This window comes from Stenella coeruleoalba (genome assembly GCF_951394435.1).
Source record: "Stenella coeruleoalba genome assembly, chromosome: 15".
In the NCBI taxonomy this organism is placed as follows: Eukaryota; Metazoa; Chordata; class Mammalia; order Artiodactyla; family Delphinidae; genus Stenella; species Stenella coeruleoalba.
The window spans coordinates 66,929,281-66,948,274 of record NC_137161.1 but is presented as its reverse complement, the minus strand read 5'-3'; the positions used below and the strand labels follow the sequence as shown (position 1 = coordinate 66,948,274).

At 42.3% G+C, this 18,994-nt stretch overlaps 2 protein-coding genes across 10 annotated transcripts in view; both read right to left on the bottom strand.

The window, feature by feature from the left end:
• Positions 1 to 11,117, bottom strand: part of OTOA (otoancorin) — a 71,471-nt gene extending 60,354 nt beyond the window's left edge. For all 6 annotated transcript variants that reach the window (XR_013831526.1, XM_079944333.1, XM_079944334.1 and 3 more), the window contains exon 1: positions 10,955 to 11,117. The gene's annotated coding sequence lies outside the window, so the exon portion shown is untranslated. The remainder of the gene's footprint in view (positions 1 to 10,954) is intronic.
• Positions 11,118 to 15,447: 4,330 nt separating this feature from the next.
• Positions 15,448 to 18,994, bottom strand: part of METTL9 (methyltransferase 9, His-X-His N1(pi)-histidine) — a 45,092-nt gene continuing 41,545 nt past the window's right edge. For 2 of the 4 annotated variants that reach the window (XM_079943905.1, XM_079943907.1), the window contains one exon: positions 15,448 to 18,124. In XM_079943905.1, the coding sequence (XP_079800031.1) occupies positions 17,919 to 18,124 (206 nt within the window). In that variant the 3' untranslated portion in view covers positions 15,448 to 17,918. The remainder of the gene's footprint in view (positions 18,125 to 18,994) is intronic. The other 2 variants (XM_079943906.1, XM_079943909.1) reach the window with 1 other exon arrangement.

Here is an 18,994-nt window from a genome sequence, read left to right as displayed (position 1 = left end):
AAGACAAAAGGGGAAAAAATAGACCCAGAATTCCTTGAGGTTTTTTTTTTAATTTTAAATTCCATCCACTTTGCTCCATCTAAACCCTATGCTAGTATAAGACACGATCATCTCTCTCCTCACTCTACAATGGCCTGTTTATATTCTGACATCTACCTCTCATTCCTCTCAATCAGACAAAAAGCAGCAGTTAAAAGCATGGACTCTGTTATATCTGACAAAGGACTTATATCTAGAATATGAAAAGAACTCTAACAATTCAGTAAGTAGAAGATAAACAAGCCAATAGGGAAAAAATATAAACTTAAACTTCATTTAAAAAAAAAATACATTTGGGCTTCCCTGGTGGCGCAGTGGTTGAGCGTCCGCCTGCCAATGCATGGGACACAGGTTCGTGCCCCGGTCCGGGAAGATCCCACATGCCGCCGAGCGGCTGGACCCGTGAGCCATGGCCGCTGAGCCTGCGCATCCGGAGCCTGTGCTCCGCAACGGGAGAGGCCGCAGCAGTGAGAGGCCCGCGTACCGCAAAAAAAAAAAAAAAAAAAAAATACATTTATGGCCAATAAGCACAGAAAAGCTTATCAACATCATTAGTTACCAGGAACATGCAAACTGAACCCTTATGAGGTACTGTAACTGAGCCGTACCGTATGGAGCCTTCCCAAAACAGACCCGCACTCCCTTCCGCCTGCCTCTTGTCTATACAAAGACTTTAGCCTCCTAGGCCTTCCCCAAGTTCCAAAGAATAAATTTAACCAGGGCAGTGAGAAAACGCATAAAAAGGAAAACAGTCAAGCAAGACAAAATAATAATACTTTAGCCATTAAAGTCAAGGACCTTTAGCTCCTCCTCCAGGACTGTGGATAATATTCTGAGCCACGTCCTTTGAGTTGTTTTGCAGATACTGAAACCCCCACCAGGTGGAAGAAGTAAACTTATGTTGCCCACAAGCACGTAGGCCACAGACCGGTTATAACCAGAAGGTTAATGATGTCGACTCCCAATTACCACCAACCAATCAGAAGCATGTCCATGAGCTGATCACACACCCCAAACCCCCCTCCTTCACCCTGTCTTGAAAAAACTTTCCCTGAAAGACTCTGGGGATTGGGGGGGCCTTTTGAGCACTAGCTCCCTGGACTCCTTGCTTGGTGCCCTGCAATAAATGCTGCACTTTCCTTCACCAAAACCCAGGGTCAATAGATTGGCTTTGCTGCGTGCGGGCAAGCGGACCCCAGTCTGATGTGGTAACAAATTCACTACATACACAGTAGAATGGCTAAAAGTTAAAAAGACTAACAACACCAAGTGTTGAGGATGATGGGGCGCAGCATGAACTCTTATACGTTGCTGATACGGCCACTCCGGAAAACCGTTTGGCCGTGTCTTATAAAGTTAAGTATACAATACTCTATGATCCAGGAATTCTGCCCCTAGGTATTTTACCCAGGAGTAGTTAAAACATACGTCCATACAAAGGTTTGTAGAGTTCCATTCCGAAAACTGGAAACAACTCAAATGTTCAACAATAGATGAAAAGTGAAACAAATACGGTATATCCATTCAGTGGAATACCATTCATCAATAAATAAGGAATGAGTTGGACTTCTGCTTCCAGCTATGACGGAGTAATTGGCAGTAGATAAACTCTCTCGCCTTAAACAATTAGAAAACAAACAAAACATGAAACAAAGGTTTTCAGACATTGGATAACAGGTAGGACAAGACTGAGATCCCTGAGAGAAGGGAAACTGTGAGATAACAGAAAATATATATTGGTTTCTGCCCCCAGTTCCTGGAACAGGGCCCCTAAGTCCCTTGTAATTTCCTAAATGATAAGAGCACTAGGAGGATCTCTTGTTCTAATATTTGGGTTTTGACCCATCACTGACACAGGGCTCCTAAACCCGTGTAAATTCTTAAGTGATAAGAGTACTAGGAGTGGTACAGCCACTCTGGAGAACAGTATGAAGTTTCCTTAAAAAACTAAAAATAGAGCTACTATATGATCGAGCAATCCCACTCCTGGACATATATCCAGAGAAAACCATAATTTGAAAATATACACGCACCCCAATGTTCCTAGCAGCACTCTTCACAATAGCCAGGACATGGACACAACCTAAATGTCCATCAACAAAGAAAAGGATAAAGAAGATGTGGTACATACATGCAATGGAATATTACTCAGCCATAAAAAAGAATGAAATAATGCCATTTGGAGCAACATGGATGGACCTAGAGATTGTCATACTGAGTGAAGTAAGTCAGAGAGAGAAAGACAAATATCATATGATATCGCTTATATGTGGACTCTACAAAAAAAGGTTACAAATGAACTTATCTACAAAACAGAAATAGAGGGACTTCCCTGGTAGCACAGTGGTTAAGAATCTGCCTGCCAACGCAGGGGACACGGGTTCGAGCCCTGGTCCAGGAAGATCCCATATGCCACAGAGCAACTAAGCCCGTGAGCCACAACTACTGAGCCTGCCCTCTAGAGCCCATGCTCCACAGCAAGAGAAGTCACCGCAATGAGAAGCCCGCGCACCACAACAAAGAGTAGCCACTGCTCACCACAACTAGAGGCAGCAACGAAGACACAACGCAGCCAAAAATAAATAAAATGAATTAAAAAAAAAAACAAAACAAATAGAGTTACAGATGTAGAACATAAACTTATGGTTACCAGGGGATAAGGTGAGGGAGGGATAAACTGGAAGACTGGGACTGACATTTACACACTACTATACATAAAATAGATAACTAATAAGAGTCTACTGTATAGCACAGGGAATTCTACTCAATACTCTGTAATGGCCTACATGGGAAACGAATCTAAAAAAGAGCGGATATATGTATATGCATAACAGATTCACTTTGTTATACACCTGAAACTAACACAACATTATAAATCAACTATACCCCAATAAAAATTTTTTTGAAAAGAGCACTAGGAGTATCTCTTGTTCTTTTTTTTTTTTTTTTTTTTTTTTTTTTGCGGTACGCGGGCCTCTCACTGCTGTGGCCTCTCCCGTTGCGGAGCACAGGCTCTGGACGCGCAGGCTCAGCGGCCATGGCTCACGGGCCCAGCCACTCCGCGGCATGTGGGATCTTCCCGGACCGGGGCACGAACCCGCGTCCCCTGCATCGGCAGGCGGACTCTCAACCACTGCGCCACCAGGGAAGCCCTCTTGTTCTAAGGAGGCAACTCTGGGTGTGCTCTTGGATGGAGACTGGTCACCAGAGAGACCAAGCCATGATTAGAAGCTTGGGATTTTCAGCCCCACCCTCCCATCTTCCAGAGAGGGGAGAGGGCTGAGAATGGAGTTAATAGCTAATTATGCCTATGTGAGGAAGCCTCCAATAATAGGGGTTTCAGGGTGCTTCCAGGTTGATGAACACATTCACAACAGGGGGGTGACACACCCCAACTCCCTGGGGACAGATGCTCCTGAGACCTGAGACCCTCCCAGACCTCATCTTATGTGTCTCCTCATCTGGCTATTCACCTGCATCTTTTATCATATCCTTTAATAAACTGGTAAATGTAAGTAAATGTTTCCCTGAGTTCTGTGAGCTGCTCTAGCAAATTAATTGAACCCGAGGAGGTGGTCATGGGAACCTTGATTTGTAGCCAAATCAGACAGAAGTTGTGGGTAACTTGGAGACCTGCTACTTGAGATTGGTGTCTGAAGTGGGATGGGAGACGTCTTGAGGGACTGAGCCCTTAACCTGTGGGACCTGAGGCTACCTCCAGGTAGACAGTGTCAGAGTTAAGTTGAATTGTAGGACACCCAGCTGGTGTCACAGAATCACTTGGCGTAAGGAAAATCCTCCACACGTTTGGTGACCCGGAGGGTCAGAAGTGATGTGTTCTGCGTTGAGTGTCTTGAGTGAGTAGTAAAGGAGACACACAGGTAAAAGGCTTATAGGAAGAGAACAAAGAAGGAGGGGGAGAACTGGGGTTTTCCTTACTTAGGAGGGAAAGCTGAGGTTTTTCTGTAAGTGCCCCTGCTCGCTGCCTGGGGTCTCTAGACCACAGCACCAGAAGGAGAATCCCAACAGAGCTGAGGAGACAGAGTAGGGGTTTAGGGAAACCAAGGCAACTAGAATCCACAGGGAAGACTACTTGAGGAGGGATTTGCACAGAGAGAAAGTTCTAGAGATTTGAACAAGGGTCCCTTGAGTCTTTGGCTGAATATTGGTCTGTCTATGCCTATACATGTAAGAAACCACCTGAAGCTGAAGAAAGAACCACCAGTAATAAGCAGAGCAATCCCTGGAGTTCATCCAGGGTGGAGAGTAATTCCCAACTACCAGTGGAAAACCTCCAAATACACGGAGTATCAAGGACAGTTCTCAGTGAAGTACTGCCTCAGTAATAGGCTGAATTAGCCCTAAAGTCTGCCCTGGACCTACCCTAACAAAGCTTAAAAGCAAGTCTTGGAAGAATCAAGTTGATTCTAAATAACTAGACTGCATCCTAGAACAAAACCCAACAATATTTAAAGGAGTGTCACAACATCCAGAAATGTGAATCCAAAATGTCCAGCATCCAATTAAAAATTGAATATATGGCTGGTTACCATAGGAAAAAACCCAGTCCACAGAAAGAGATCCAGAAATGACACAGAAGATCAAATCAGTAGACCGGATGACTATTATAAATATATTCTGTAAGTTCAGGAAAGTAGAGAAAAGGATAAACATGTAAAGGAGAGACATGGAAGATAAAAAAAAAAACTCAGGAAAAGGAATAAACTGATTTATGCACCAACACGGATGAACCTCAAAAACATTATGCCAAACAAAAGAAGCCAATCACAAAAGAGTACATATGGCATGATTTCATTTATAGGAAACTCCATGATAGGCAAAATAATCTACAGTGACAGAAAACAAATAAGTTGCCTGGGACTCTACTGGGTGCAGCGGGAGGAATTTACTGCAAAAGAACACAAGGGAACTTTGGGGGCGACATTCCTATACCTTGATTTTGGTGGTTGTTACACAGGTACATACCTTTATTGAATCTCATCAAACTCTACACTTTAAATGGATGCATTTTATTGTAATATAAATTATACCTCACAGAAGCTGATTTCAAAAGAGAAAGGAGAAGCATGGACTGTGGAGCAGGACTGCCTGGATTGAATCTCATCTCTGCTACTTAGTAGCTGTGTGATGTTGGACAAGTTACTGAATCTCTCTGTGCTTCCATTTCCTCATCTGTAAGATGCGGTTAATAAATGGTACCTACCTCATAGTGTCATATGAGGATAAAATGAGTTAATGAAGTAAATCATTTAGAACAATGCTTGGCATGAAGAAAGCTCTACATATGGGTTTATTAAATAAACAAATAAGCCAGACTGATGTTTTCAAAATTCAACTCATGGGAAAGTCTGGAGAAAGAATGTTCCAGAAAAAGGGAATCAGAAGTGCAAAGGCCTTGACATTAGGAATGCAATTTACATATGCAATAAATCACAAGAGGATGAGAGCAGTAGATGAGGTTAAGTCATCATTAGCAACTTGACTTTTACTTGGAGGGAGATGGGAGCCACTGAAGTGATACTAGCACAAGAGTAAGAGCTGTGCTCTGACTTTTAAAAAACTGGCTCCATAAAACCAACTGCTGTGTTGAGAATAACCTGAAGGGGGGCAACAGCTAAAGCAAAGAGAGCAGTAAGAGATGATGATGATGATGACTTAGTCACCGATGGCAGTAAGGGCGGTGAGATGTGGTTGCGGGTATTTTGAAGGTGCAGCCAATAGACCGAATGTGAGGAATAAAAGACAGAGAAGTCACAGAACCTCCAAGGATTTGGGCCTGAGCATCTAGAGGGGTGGGAAATGGGAAAAACCGTAGGAGTTGCAGGTTTGGGGGAGAGGCCCTGGAGCTCAGATGTGGACAAGCTAAGCTGGAGAAGACTATTAATTGTTCGAGTGGAGAAAGCAAGTAGGCAGTTTGGTGTTTGAGCCTGCAGTTAGGGGAGAGCTCCAGACTGGAGCTATCTATGCAGAGCAGTCAGCATATACTTGAACCCAGGACACTGGATGAGATCACCAAGAAAGTGAGCGTAGGGAGACGTGGGTAAGTTTCAAGGACTGAGACCCAAGCATTCCTTTGTTAAAATGTTGGGTAGACCAGGTGCAACCAGCAAACTCAAAACTGTAGGAGACTCCCCAGAATAAACCACCTAGTTTCTTCAGCAAATATACTGCAAAGAGACAGACAGAAATAGACACAGACACACACACACACACGGAGGAACTTGAAAAACTTAAGAGATATAACAATTACTTGTAGCATACAGACTTTATTTGCATCTTGATTCAAGCAAACCGTAAAAAACAAAGACTGTGGGACAACTGGGGAAATTTGCACCTCGAGTGGTTATCTTAAGATTTTAAAGAAATACTGTTGATAACAGAAATGTGGTTATATTTTTAAAGGAGTACTTATCTTTTAAAGGAGGGATGTTGGTTCACACGCTAGCCCCCATACAGGGAGGGTAAGGGGAGACTGAGGAAGATTGGTAGGGGACAGGTGTAATAAGCAAGGAAACCTACTTACAATGCCTGTCTTTGTTGTTGTTGCCGTTACATATTTTAATGAGGGATTTTTTGTTTTGTTTTGTTAATTTAATTTTTATTTTATATTGTAGAGTTGATTTACAATGTTGTGTTAGTTTCAGGTGTACAGCCAAGTGATTCAGTTATACATACACATATAGCCACTCTTTTTCAGATTCTTTTCTCATAAAGGTTATTACAGAATACTGAGTAGAGTTCCCTGTGCTATACAGTAAGCTTGTCTTGAGGGGCCGCAAGATCCCCACCCCCGCCCCCCAGAATATAGAAAGTTTATAGAGGCCTTAATGGAGCTCAGTCATGTATACTGTCCAGACCATCTCAAGAACACACTGCTCTCTCAAGGCTGCGTCCTTGAAAACGCTCCCACTGTGGGAATAGTGAGCAGAATGTACGTTCCAAGGACGGGGGAGGGGTGAGGAGGCTCTGATTCCCAAGTCCAGCTCCAGGGTCAACAGGCGGTCACGTCCTCTCGATGACCTCCTACAAGGGGCTCGCAAACTACAAGCCAAGGGCCAAATTCAGAGGCTACCTGGTTCTGTGTGGCTCGTGAGCTAAAAATGGTTTTTACATTTTTAAAGTTTTGAAAAATCAAAAGAACGGCATTCCTTGACACGTGAAAATTTCATGTTTAAAATTTAAACGTTAGTGTCCATAAATACAGTTTTATTGGACTACAGCCATTTCATTCATTTAAGGAGCGTCTACGGCTGCTTGCACACTACAACGGCAGAGCTGGGACGTTGCAACAGAGGCTGTGTGGCCCATGAAGCCGAAAATATTTACTCTCTGTTCCTTTACTGAATAAGTTTGCCAAGCCCACTTTTAGAGCTACACTCATATATTTACAGAAGAAATGTGACATTTGAGATGGCTTCAACATAATACAGGAGGGAGGAAATAGGGATGGATGAAACAAGTTGACAACTGAAGCTGGGTGATGGGTACATAAGGCCCATTATATTCTTGTGTCTACCTTTATATGGGCTTGAAATTTTCCACATAAATGATTTTTTTAAAGAAAAAACAAAACAAAAAAGACTGTTTTTTGGGGCTTCCCTGGTGGTGCAGTGGTTAAGAATCCACCTGCCAATGCCGGCGACATGGGTTCGAGCCCTGGTCCGGGAAGATCCCACATGCTACGGAGCAACTAAGTCCATGCACAATTACTGAGCCTGTGCTCTAGAACCCGCAAGCCACAACTACTGAGCCCAAGTGCTGCAACTACTGAAGCCTGTGTGACTACAGCCCGTGCTCCACAACAAGAGAAGCCGCCGCAATGAGAAGCCTGCGCGCTGCAACGAAGAGTAGCCCCCGCTTGCTGCAACTAGAGAAAGCCCGCGAGCGGCAGTGAAGACCCAACACAGCCAAAAATAAATAAATAAATAAAATTTAAAAATTAAAAAAAAGAGAGAGATACTGTGTTTTTTCATAAAAGAAAGTAGAGAGATAAGGAGGAACTGGGAAAGGGGGCTGAGAGGAGTGGCCAGAGGACTGGTAGGAAAACAGGTGAGGGTGGTGCCTGACTCCCAGGCTCACTTCAGTCACAGGATGCCACCCCCTTGGGAACTTGCACCATAATGCACACCCATGGTTTCTTGAGATTATAGGCGCCCCAGCACCCTCTAATACAGATTCCCCTGCTATTGCCTGGCTTGTTATGCAAATAGATTCTTTATCCCCCAAGGGGACTTCTCAACCAACTTTGGAAACAGGTATGCTCACTTGACCGCCCAGGGCAAAAACAAACTGAAACTTTTGAAACCTCCAGACACCAAAAGCAGCGCATTCTAACAGGTTTTGAGCGAACCTGATCCCAAAGCACTTTGTAGACACATTCTGCTCCATCAATCCCACCCCGCAGGCTGGTATGTTCAACTCTCATAATAACTCTTACTGGTTTGGGGACTTTGGGGAACCTTTGGCCCTTTTTTCTCCCTTCCCTTTGGTCAGCTGCCCTGGGGCATTGGCCTCATTCACAATTCTCCAGTTTCCCAGACAATGAGGCTTCTTGTGCTTATTGCTACAGTCTCCCTATTAACTATACAAGGGGTTTACAATTACTGAAACAGATGCCCCACTTTCTGCTGCACATAAAGTCTTCGTTCCAACGAAACCCCAGCCCATCGCCAGGATGGGATTTGGTTTTAATTAAAAGCCCTTCGGGTCACTCTCTTTCAGGAGCTCGGCCAAGAGGATTAAAAGGACTGAGCTGGGCAACAGCGATTTGGGGGTCGATAGTTTTCTCCACGCACCCCGCCCCTCTTCCCACCTAAAGGCCCTCTCCCAGCAGATGGGTGAAAATCAGGCAACCAAGGACTGCTTTGAAGGAACTCAAAATGAAACCAGCAACAATAACCACAAACCTGAAATGAACATGGTTTCCTAAAAAACTTCGTGCTTTTGGATGAGCAGGGAGGGTTCAGCTTTAAAACCCAGAAAGGTGCAGGCAAAACAGGATGAGCTGGTCACCCAAGGGATGAGAGACATTTCATCTTCCATGAAACTTGCAAAGATGCTAGGAGGTTCCCCCAACGCTGGGGCATCCCATCCCAGACACAAACCAACAATTCAAAAGTACATGAAGTTTTACTGTCTGCAAAGCAGCTCCATTTAAGGTCTGAATCATGGACACATACATACGGACCTACAGACACTATCTTGGAGATTTTCTCCCAGAAACAAAAATCAAAAGAAACACAAGGGCTTCCCTGGTAGCGCAGTGGTTGAGAGTCCGCCTGCTGATGCAGGGGACACGGGTTCGTGAGCCGGTCCGGGAAGATCCCACATGCCGCGGAGCGGCTGGGCCCGTGAGCCATGGCCACTGAGCCTGCACGTCCGGAGCCTGTGCTCCGCCACGGGAGAGGCCACAACAGTGAGAGGCCCGCGTACCGCAAAAAAAAAATAATAATAATAAAAAAACAAAACAAAAAAAACCCACAAGACTATTTTCATTACTATGAATGCAAAGTGGGCTAACTGGTCTGGTTTGTAGAATACCAGGCTATTTGAACTGGATTTGGATTTTATTTCAAACCATGGCATTAGAACTGCCCGGCTCACAAGGGTTGTAGAACTCAAGGGAATAGGAGCTCTCTGGACTACAGGCATGAGGCCTAAGTGCCGGTCCCAGCTCTGTCACTGATAGCGAGACTCTGGACAGTCATTCCCCTTCCTCTCTTTTAGTCTCAGGAGAGCAAAATGGAAGGCCTGGGATTCTGTGATAAAAGAAGAGACAGGAGGATGCTGGTCTCACTGGGCATCTTCCATCTGCCGGACCAATTCATTTACCCAATCCACCAGCCCTGAAGGTTTACTTTACTTGGTCTCAGAGATGAGTTCAGTGGACATGCAGAGGTCACAGAGCAAGCAAATGGCGGGACTCCCTAGTAATCATAATTGTAGCAACCGTTGAATGAGAGAGAACAAAGCACGTGCCCCTCTATGCACACTGCCTCTCTCAGTCCTTGCAGAATCTTTGAGGCAAATATTACTGTTATTTCTATTTCACAGACGAGGAAACGGGTTCTAAAAGGTCCAGTGACCTGCCCGAGGTCACACAGCTGGTAGGTGGCAGGGCCAGGTCCCAAACCCAGACCTAAATGATTCCAAGCACATACTGGCTCTGCTCTCCAGCCTCTGCTCAGTAACTCTGAATCTAAAACTCCAGGTGGGAGGTGCCACCTCAGGGATAGAAGCCCCCGTTTTCATTTAAACCACCCATTACTAGCTGTGTGCTCTTCAACAAATTCCTTGACCTCTCTGAGCTTGCATTTCCTCCTCTGTCCCATGGGGATGCCAATAGTACCTCCCTCCGAAAGACTGTATAAACATTTTTAAAGTTCATCAATTTATGCAATGCAGAGTCAGTACTATGCTCTTCCTGAATATTCTCATTTCTTGCTCGCAACAGCCATGAGATAAAGTATGTAAACTATGCAAAGAACTTTCCTTATATGTAAAATACGTTAAAAAACCTGAGCCCAGCGTGGGACATATAAACACTCGATGAATAGTAGCTATTATTATTACTGATGCTATTGTTGTTGCTCCTGGTATTATCATTTTCTTCTTCTTACTATTATTAAGTGCCTTCGGATCCCTGTCTTGGAAATTTCCTCCCCACTCCCTCCCATGACGCCGTCGCCCCCGCGAGCCCTTAAAGCCGCTGAATCCGCCATTTGCCCCCTCTCCTTTGTCTGTCACCCGCCGCCCCACGCACACCTTGTGCCCCTTTCCTGCACCGGGCCCGCGTCGAGCTCCTGGCCCCCGCGCGACCCCAGCGCCTGAGCTGCGCCCGCCCGCGTCCCTGCGCCCGGCCCCGCGGGGTCCTCCCCGGCCGCCCGCGCCTCACCTGCGGTGCCCCGCTTGGCCGCTCTGAGTCCAGCGCGCGGGCGGTGGGAACCGCGCCCACCTCCCGGCGGCGGCTGCCCGAGTGGAAACCCGGGCACCGAGCGCAGCGGGGGTCACAATCCCGAAGCGTGCAAGACGCAGGCGGAAACGCGCTCTCCCTCGCCCCTCTCCGAGACAGCAGCGAGGAAAGAGGCTGAAGGGCTCTCCAAACACATCCACCAATTACAATGTAGCGACTTTATTTGGATCTGAATTCAAACAAACTATTTTAAAAATGATAGGACAACTGCAGCAATGTAGTCGCTGGATGTTTAATGGTTAGGTTTTTTAGGGGTGACAATTGCAGTATGGCTCTTTTTAAAGAGTCCTTATCTTTTGCAGATATATATTTGCAAACCTGAAATATGATGTCTGGGATTTACGTGGAAATAACGGGGACCAAGGAGTGGCAGGAATCTGGGTGAAACAAACTGGTCCTGTGTTGATACTTGCTGCAGCCTGAGCAGGGGTTATTGTTACCTGGTTTCTTCTTTTTCGTGAGCTTGGAATTTTCTGTAATAAAAAGGTTTTTAAAAGAAGAAGATGAAAAGGAAGAAGAGGAAGGGAAAGGGGAAGAAGAACCGTAAAGATATTCAGACCCCTAGGTCAGTAAACATGGCCAAATTTATATAAGGAGAAAAAAATGCTCAGAAGTAAAAAAGTTTGTGCACCAAAATATTTACTGCAGCAGCATTACATATAAATACAGAAAGAAGGGGTGGGGGGCGGTAGGAAAAGATCCAACTTGAGTTCACCATTAAGGAAATGGTTATGTGAGCTATGCTACATCAATTTCGTGGGTTATACAGCTATTTAAATGGGTATAATAAAGACTGTACAACAGAAACACAAGGAAATCACTTTATATCCCAAAAAAGCCAAATATGAAGTAATATATGTTATATGCACTTGTATTAAAACAGAAAGGAAATACATTGAAGTGTCAGGTTCTCATGGTGAAATGATGAATAACTGTCTTTTCTAATGAAAATATAATTGTGAACTCTAGAAATTTCCTTGCAATCCTTTACATTTAATGAAATACATCTCAATGCCTGAAATTTTTTTTAAAATAACTTTTTTAAAATGTGTAATGCAAAATTACTTTGTGTAATGCAAAATTACTTTGTCAGTGGCAAAATTAGACATCCTCTCCAGAAATGGCCAACTGTACTGCTCTGTTGCTCATCTGATGGTTTTAATGTAATATTTATATTATTTATAAATAGTTGTGGGGCTTCTCTGGTGGCGCAGTGATTAAGAATCTGCCTGCCAATGAAGGGGACACAGGTTCGATCCCTGATCAGGGAAGATCCCACATGCCACGGAGCAACTAAGCCCGTTCGCCACAACTACTGAGCCTGCACTCTAGAGCCGGAGAACGACAACTACTGAAGCCTGCGTGCCTAGAGCCCGTGCTCCGCAACAAGAGAAGCCACCGCCATGAGAAGCCCGCACACCGCGACGAAGAGTAGACCCCGCTTGCCGCAACTAGAGAAGGCCTGCGCACAGCAACGGAGACTCAAGGCAGCCAAAAACGATAAAATAAATAAATTTATTTTAAAAATAGTTATGATATTTATCAGCATCCTCAAAAACATCCTTTTATCCCCAGGCTCCTGGTTTAATCCTTTAAACAAGAATCTTGCTCTCAAGCACTAAATGATAGAAAATGTCTTCCATCCTTTGTCAATTTTTGATTTAGAAAATAGGTGTCTATGAGTTTCACATGATTTATCTCGGAAGAATAAAAGTATCTTTTTATTGTCAAAAATTTTAATGTTAATTTGTAAATGTGTATGTGTGGGTACATATATGGATGTAAAAAAGTCTAGAAGGGCATATACCAAAACGTTAACAGTGGTGCTCTAAGATTATGATACAGGTAAAACCTACTTGCATTTTCTTCTTTACACCTGTCGGTATTTTCTACTTTTTCTATAACAAACATGCCAAAACCAGTAGGGCTTTATGATCAGTCACAGCCACCTTATAAATAATAAATAATAAAAACAAGGTGGCAAAATCAAAGGCAGGGAAAACTTTTTTGTTCTGCTGAGTATAAAAATGACGGCCAATGTATTCTCAAACACCACAACTCTACCATTTGAAAAGTGTTGAGGGTTCAAAGGCATTTAAAACCCATATTCTGTGTTGACTCCTGAACAGGATATAAGAAAACAGCATTTGGGCATTCTACCTGTCCTTAATTATTTTCCAGAATTTAAGAAATGCAGGTCTGTAATAAGACATTCCAGTTTCACATGCTCATTTATTTGGGGGTGGAGAAAGGGGATCTTTACTTTTCATTTTACACTTACTGAAAGTAATTTTTAAATGGCTTTGCATCAAAAATACACTAGTATTTAATTCATGTGAATACAGCATATTGACTCTAAAATCCAGAGGGAAATCTTAAGTTCCAGTTATGTAATAATATTCTCCTAATTTTCCAAAAGTATGAAATTTCATAACTAAAAAGAAGTACTTTGGTATCAGTGGACACTGATTCCAATTCATTGATATCAATATAGATAGCAAGCTATAAAGTGCAAGTTACTAGTAAATGAAACCCAATGCTGTACAAATTGTACTGTAAAAACAAATCATCAAGGAAACGCAAAACCACCTCATATCCACTGAATGGCTACTATCAAGACAAATACAAAATTACAAGTGTTAGGGAGGATATGGAGAAATTGGAACCCCTGTGCACCGTTGGTGGGAATGTAAAATGGTGCAGCCACTGTGGAAAACAATATGGCAATTCCTCAAAAAATTAAACATAGAATTACCATCTGATCCAGCAATTCCACTTCTGGGTATATACCCGAAAGAAGTGAAAACAGTGACTCAAACAGATTATTTGTACACCCATGTTCATAGCAGCATTTTGTTATTATTCTCAACAAAAAGGTGGAAGTAACCCGGGTGTCCATTGACAGATGAATGGATAAGCAAAATACATACAATGGAATATTACTCAACTTTAAAAAGGGAAGAGGGACTTCCCTGGTGGTCCAGCAGTTAAGACTCCCTGCTTCCACTGCAGGCGCTGTGGGTTCGATCCCTGGTTGGGGAACTAAGATCCCACATGCCGCGCAGCGCAGCCAAAAAAAAAAAAAAAAAGGAAGAAATGCTGACACATGCTACAATATGGATGAACCTTGAGATCATTGTGCTAAGTGAAATAAGCCAGTCACAAAAGGACAAATATTGTATGATTCTAACTTATATGAGTTACCTAGAAGCGCCAAACTCATAGGAAGTAGAACAGTGATTGCCAGGGGCTGGGGGCGAAGAGGGAATGGGGAGTTAGTGTTTAACAGGTACAGAGTTTCAGTTTTGCAAAATGAAAAGAGTAAAAATGGATAGTGGCGATGGTTGCACAATATGAATGTATGGAATACCACTGAACTGAACACCTAAAAATGGTTAAGATGGTAAATTTCATGTGCTTTTTACAATAAAAAAATTGAAAGGAAAAGATAAATAATGGTACTGTGTCAGTAAACACTAACAATTTAAAAAGTAAGCAACTAAATGGGATGTGGTATGCTGAATTGGCTCCTAGAACAGAAAAAAGGTCATTAATGGAAACATGGGCAAAATTGCAATGGTCAGTAGCTTACTTAATAGTAGTGTACTGATGTTAATTTCTTAGTTTAGACAAACATACCGTGGCTTCTATGCAAGATAACGTTAGGGGGTTAAGGGTATACAGGAACTCTCTGTACTATCTTTGCAAGGTTTCTTGAAACCTAACATTATTCCAAAATAAAAGTTCATTTTAAAATAAAATTTTAAAAAACAAGTGACAACTAAAAAGAAGTTAGAATCAACTCCTACATAGAAGACAGACAATACAAATGTATTAGAATTGATAAAGGTAAGCAGCAAAACATATGAACACCTACATAGCTACGGTAGATATGAAATTGTTTTTCTTGTGCTGTTCACTGTTGCCCAGCTATTGTCTCATCATCCACTACTTGCAAAAAGGCAGGCTGTTGAATTTTACATTGCGGTAATATTTCCTTAATGATCCTGGGTGCATTTTTTCACTTAGATCTTAGATTAGCATGGACACAGTGTGAACTTCCTTCTGCCAATTCATGATTTTCTATCTTTGATAAGTTGTGGCTTAGTGAGCATCCTGGTTGTTTCAAGTCAATTGCGAGCCCAGGGTTGTGCTCAGTGGACTCCTAGGCAGCACAACTCAGCCTGGACAACCCTAGCTCAGTCCACCAGCTTCCAGCTGCAACATGGGTGCATTGGAAAAAAGCTTATTTGGGGGGTACTTAGGCATCTGCACAAACATAGTAGGTCACTTTAGCCACTAGAAGCCCCTGTTGAAGGTGCTGTAGCTTTTAGAGAAAAAAGATCATGAAATACTTTTATCAGTAACCAAGCAGCGGGAAGCAATTGATGAAAGCACCTTGCTTCATTATAAGTCTATTTAAATACTATACTCGGAACTAAGTGAAAACAAAGCTTTACTCAGAAAGATGACTTGAAACAGCTAAGTTTTACTTTATTTCCCAGCCCAGCTTCTTTTCTGTTAAAGGTCAACTGTGTAAAAACTGATGCGACATTGAGAAGGGTAGAAAATACACTGTCTCTCTTAACAACTCTGCACAAGGGAGAAATGACTAAGGCCATTGTGTCTTCTTCCCTTCCCTTCCCTGAAATCAGTAGTCTCAACACTCAAGGGGCTTACAACTGCAGGTGCAAAGAGCTTTGACTCACAGGTGCAGCTTGCATTTCCTTTCTCTGTGACCTTTAAGGTCAACTGGTTAGCTTGCTTTGACCACAAATAGAGCTCTTCTTAATTCCTCTAGTACAACCTTAACTTGATATGAAGCACTTACACAGGAATGGTGTAGACAAGAAGGCAGTTTATTGTATTTGGGGGAGAAAAAAGAAAAAACATGACTCCATTTAGGGAAAAAAACAGCCATCGACACTCAGTAAGCAACACTGCCATCTAGTGGAATGGTGACACACCATCAAGACTTTCAAGACCAGGCACGAAATGTGAGCGGATTTGCTGGTTTAAATTTTCACCAAAAAAAAAAAAAAAACGCACTTTTGAGAAGCTGGCTTTCAGAGAACCTCAGATTTTGAGAAAGTATTTTTACCTTTGAAATAAATTAATGTCTGTGCTTTCTCTGATTTGGGGGCTAAAGAATGAGGTGTGTGTTTTTCAAATAGACTCTCAAATTAATTCTGGATTTCAAGGCTATGAAACACTTTGGAGCAGCCTGCCTCTTTGAACATCCGTCACTCTTGCACTCTTGTTCGGCAGTCTAAATAGTAACCCCTGATGATGACAGTTTATAAAGAAGCAAAACTCAACTGTACACGAACTACATTAAGTTTACTCATTTCCTCTATTTTTACAATCTAAGGTGCTAAGTATTTGCACTTCACTTATTTGAATTCCTGGAAAAAAGCATTAGAACACACCAATAACACTTTTGCATAAATCACATAACCCAACTCTTATGACTACACAATAACATTGGAAGATATTGGTGTGAGGACATGGGAATGCTGTTCTCAATGAATAATAAAGTCATTCTTCTCAAGGATTTAATTCTCCTTTACACCCAGGTGTTGCAGTAAATGTGCTGATCTGATAACTTCTATGAGCATATGAATGAGAATATTTAATGAAACACCTGGCTGACAAAAGAAATAAAGTTGTGAGAATAACATATTAATAGCCACGATCTCAAATTGGCATCTGTTATTACTGAGATTTTAGATTCTGGGTTAAGTGCTCTGCTCTTTGTAACATCCATAATGGCTATTGATCTTGCTAATGAGTTCCTCATTGCAACACTTCTGGATATATAGTTGGAGGTACTTGCTGATTCTAGAATGCATGAGTCTGACATGGTTTCCTCAAACCACACTCTTGGCAAACTCTAAACTCAGTCAAGGATTTCGATAAACTCAGTTAAGGATTTCGAAAGAGCCGAGTTCTGGGAAAGATGTATACAAGTACAGAGTAAGAAGCTGAATTAAAACATTTTTAGGTTGCATTTTTGTCAGAAGACAAAACTGAATGTTTCAATGCTGAGAACCTGAGACTGTCCGGAAAAAACAAAATTCTGAATGTAGGACAGAAGCTACCACAAAGTCAGAATCCAGTGTTCCGCACTTCCGAAAACAACATGAGTTAGGGAGTGAGAGTGGTCCTCGAAGTACTGTATCTGAATGAGGTTGTTCTGAGGGTTCGTCTGGGTTGCCTATGTTCACCACACCTTGCAGTAAGCACCCCACCCCCGTCTCAAGCCTTCCTTCACCGCACATTCAAGTCAACTGCATCCTTCACATACTGCTACTATTCGGGTACCCCTGAAGCCAAAGCAATGACAGATGCCAGGGAAGCCTTATATTAACTCAAACATGATGCCAAAGTCATCTCCAAAAAAGTTTATTAGCATGATTAAAAACATTTTCTTGAATAATGATAGAATTTCTAAACATGAAAGAGTATCAGTGGCTATATCCTATAACCAATATTTGCAACTGGATGGACAGTTTTATTGCCAGTCTTCATTTTATTAAAAACAATCCATATTTATTGGTTCCATGTGAAGTCATGACTATTGCTTTGCCTGGGAATGAGTCCCTACTGCAATTAAGTATAAAAAATATCTTCCATAATCGGAGTGTGACCTGCATTACTGAGTAAAGAGTTAATAAAAGTCCTCAAAGAGTTGGGTTTTTGTTTTTTAAAAACATTCCTTTTACACACTACAAAGAAATAATTAGTATTTTGGCTTTTAAAATTCCTACATGATATTTAGAATGGCAGTCCCCAAAGGTCCTCCCTTCGCATAATTGAGAACGCAGACCCTCTTCCGGAGCATACATTCTTGGGGTGGACTGTGAAAATTTCAAGCTCCACGTGTTTATACGGGTTTGAGAACAAAGACAGCATCATCCAGAACGTAGTAGTCATTATACATGTCACCTTCACACAGGTATGGCAGTCTAGTGAAAGCTTCGATAACAAAACCAGCTTTTCTGAAAACTTCAGGCAGACTATTCACTTGTTCTTCCCAATTCTGTCCCTTGATTTCCAAAATTTCTGATGGTTTATCCCACTTGCCACCTACTAAAACAAATAAAAACATTAAGTTAAATTCTTGAACAAACAAGTTATTTAAAGAGGGAAGAGGGGAAGAACAATATTTGCTAAGGACTTGGTATGTGCCAAGCACTGGGTGCTTTGAGGAATCAGCTCCCAGGTGACCCAGCAGTAGGACAAAGAGAGGAAGTACAGACTTAGGAGAACTGAAGCACATGCCCCAGCCTACAAGGTTCATGAACACTGGGGCAGAAACATAATCCCTGGTTTAACTGGACCCAAAGCCCACACTACTATTTTCTCTGACAGTTTTGGACATCACCCTCCCTCAGACTGACTGGTGTGTAATGGTTAATAGGTTTGGAAAACTGCTGATTAAACACTGGAATATTGAAGCAGAGAGTAACACGTAAAACTTGAAAGACGGTTTTGGATAAATGCTAGAAAATGCCACTAGTGTAGTAAAATTATGCAACATATTAACTAGAGAGGTTTATCAGGCTGAAAATAAAAATAGGCTAATGAAGGTTTTAATTTATAAAAACAGATCATTCAGTATCTTTTTCAAGGGAGGTCAATCCACTCTCTAACTTTCCAGAACAATTTCATAAAAGTTAAGCTCCAGAACCAGAGAGTGGTTAACACACTAGAATGGATGAATCAATCCAGCACTTCTTGGAATAGTGACTGAAGTCTATGTTATGTTAGTCATTCCCAAACCCATGAGCATCAGATGCCCAGATACTGGGGGGCTAGAAAAGGTCTTCAAGTTCACACACATACCAAGCACTGACTACAGACACACACACACACACAATAGTATATATAAATTTGGGGGTGCTTTTAGATGCTATGATGATGGAAAAAACACAATAATACTAAAAGCGTTACTAAATT